The sequence below is a fragment of the Colobus angolensis genome, unplaced genomic scaffold (genome assembly GCF_000951035.1).
Source record: "Colobus angolensis palliatus isolate OR3802 unplaced genomic scaffold, Cang.pa_1.0 Scaffold224, whole genome shotgun sequence".
Lineage (NCBI taxonomy): Eukaryota > Metazoa > Chordata > Mammalia > Primates > Cercopithecidae > Colobus > Colobus angolensis.
In genome coordinates this window covers 4,979,067-4,981,754 of record NW_012115422.1, presented here as the reverse complement: position 1 = coordinate 4,981,754, position 2,688 = coordinate 4,979,067, and the positions used below count along the sequence as shown (strand labels likewise).

Below are 2,688 nucleotides of genomic sequence, written 5' to 3'. Positions count from 1 at the left end.
GCTAGGTACTACAGTGAAACAACCTTCTGGCTAAAACTGAATACTCAAAAATGTGACAAAGAAAATAGTAAAGTTTATTTCTTTTTGGGAACAAGATCTTTAATTTCTCTGCAGCTAAAAGACAGGGTACATTTCAGTGCTGGGCCTTTAATTTCTCTTGTAGAAATTTATCAGGGGAAGGTGGTCCACCAATTTCAAATATGGCACATTGTTTTGGGTTGTCCACATGGGCTCTGTGGCCATGTTACACTCAAAATATAAAAACCCTCTCCACTAAGGTCATAATTGGACAGCGATGAAACTCATCAGTCTAGTACAGGGGTCAGCAAACTACCGCTCCATTTTTGGTATAGCCCATGATGTAAGAACTGTTTTTACAGTTTTTAAGGACTGTAAAAACTGTCCTTAAAAACTGTAAAAACAGACAAGGATTTGTGACAGAGACTGTATGTGGCCCACAAAGCCTAAAATATTTACTAGCCAGCCCTTTACAGAAAAAGTTTGTCAACTCCTGATCCTGTATGCTGTGACCCTAAATTAATTTTGTTGCTCTCCTATTCTGACACACTTCAGAGGGCTGGAGAGGTGGGAGGAAGGGACTGTTTACTGTGTTGCTGGTCTCTTTTCTGCATGGAGCAAGACCTCCAGAGACTGAAATATCTCTGAGTCCTTTATTTACATAAGTCCATAATAACACCATTCTCAATTTGGAGAACAATTTTTTTTTAAATTGAGAAAATATTTTTGTGCAAAGTGCCAACAGAATAACATACATAGCAACTATTTACACGGGGCAGACGAAGGGTACAATTTAAGCAATTGCCAGATTCTCAGGACTGAGTCCTGATTTGAGATCACAAGGAGTAAGCAGTGACATCTTGGCTATTACCGATCAACAACAAGGACATATTGAGGGCTTACCCTGTGCGAGGCACTGTGCTAAAAGCACAGATTATGTCAAATAACCCTCAAAATGATCCTTCCTGACATGTGTCATTATCACAATGATTTGGCTCTTTTTAAGGCAGTTTACTTTGGTCTGCTTTCAAAGAAAATTTGCAGTAACAGAAAGGGTCAGGAACCAAATGTATGCTATTAACACTTTCAGAAACAGAGCTCGTTCAAAATAATTTTCCAAAATAACAAAATGTGATGAATATGTAACAGTGACCGTTTTAAACACCTGCACTTAGTATTATATACATGTATTCTTTTGTCTGGTAGTGGGAAAACGTCCAACACCAGAGGTCCCCAGTTTAAAGTACTTTTGTCAAGTTGTTAACACCTCATCTCTACCTGAGGGAAAGTAGAGTTTTTCCGTTTGTTATATATGGAAATTCTGGGCATCTGAGAGAGGAAGGTCAGAAAAGTACTCAAAGTAGGCTAGGACGAGTTTGGCAGTGAACTCAAGAGCTGGTGGATTAGTGAGGGCGAGGCAGAGGGGAGGCCCAGCCACTGTTGTTCTGTCACCCGGTGGCCGCGGTTGCCTGGTCCGCTCTCGGGGGGCAAACATTCCGCTTCCCGTCCCCTTCCCTGCAACCCAGCGCAGCTTCGTGGGAGGGGAGCCTCTCCTCAAAGCAGCCCCTGTCCCTACGCCAGGTGCTGTCTGGTCAGCTGCCGGGAACGGACGTTCCACTCCTCCCTCACCCCGGCAGAGCGGCAGGTGAAGGGAGGTCCGAAAGGCCCACTCCTTCCCCCGAGGGCACCCCGACCCGGGCACCCGCACCTTGATGGGCTTGGTGTCGTTGGGGCCGAGGCACTGGCCATGCATCTCCTCCATGGCCCGGCAGGCCTGTGAGCTGCGGGCGAACTTGACGAAAGCAATGCCCTTGGACTCCTTAGTGTGCTTGTCCCGCACCACCCAGATGTCCTGGATGTCGCCAAAAGGCGAGAAGCGCTCCCTCAGCACCGACTCAGGCGTGTACTTGCTGATCACAAGGAAGATGCGGCTGTTGGGCGGTTCGTCCAGGCTGTCCACGCCCGGGCGGAAGCCCCCACCGCTCGCAGAGCTGCCAGCTTCGTCCATGGTACTCCACCCAAATGCAAGAGCCTCAGTGCTCTTTCCTTCTGCGGTATCTGCCACCGCCGATGTCTCACACCCAGCTTTGCGGGCTCGGTGCTTGGCTTCCGGGAGAGAGAGGGATCCGGCGCCAGGCGCTGTCCAGCTGCGCAGGATGCGGCCTTCCGGGGAGCGGCCTGCAGCGCCCCCTGGCGACGTGGGGGACCCTGACGCAGTCTAAGTCTCCAACCCAGCTGAGCCTTGGCCCAAGTATGAGTTGTGTAATCCTTGTTCCCTGCAGGCAGAAAAGGGCTGCCTACTACACAGGCTTTCCCAAAGCTGGCTTTAGGATTCTTTCCAGTGTTAAAGAAAAAATTATTCATGACACACATTAGAGATGGTACAGGAGGGCCAACTTTGACAAAAGGAGACATGGTGATAGGTCCAGGGACAGCTGCAATGGGGTCTTGCAGTGGGAGAGAGAGATTGGACTGAATTTTTACTCTAATAAGGACACATTTCTAACCAAGAAGCTGGGTGGGAGGTCAGTGGATGGAAAATTACTAAAAGGGTACATCAGGGTTAAGGAGGATTCTGGCTAAACCAACTTGACAGGATACTTGCTGAAGGCAGGCCAGGGTGATTGATATCCATGGTGGTCAGATACTGGATTTTCACTACACTAATTC

The 2,688-nt window shown here is 48.3% G+C and overlaps 1 protein-coding gene across 1 annotated transcript in view; it reads right to left on the bottom strand.

Moving 5' to 3' along the window:
* The window catches only part of RBM45 (RNA binding motif protein 45), a 17,213-nt gene extending 15,072 nt beyond the window's left edge, over positions 1–2,141 (bottom strand). Inside the window, exon 1 of the mRNA XM_011944042.1 lies at positions 1,727–2,141. Within this exon, the coding sequence (XP_011799432.1) occupies positions 1,727–2,026 (300 nt within the window). The 5' untranslated portion in view covers positions 2,027–2,141. The remainder of the gene's footprint in view (positions 1–1,726) is intronic.
* Between the last annotated feature and the right edge of the window lie 547 nt (positions 2,142–2,688).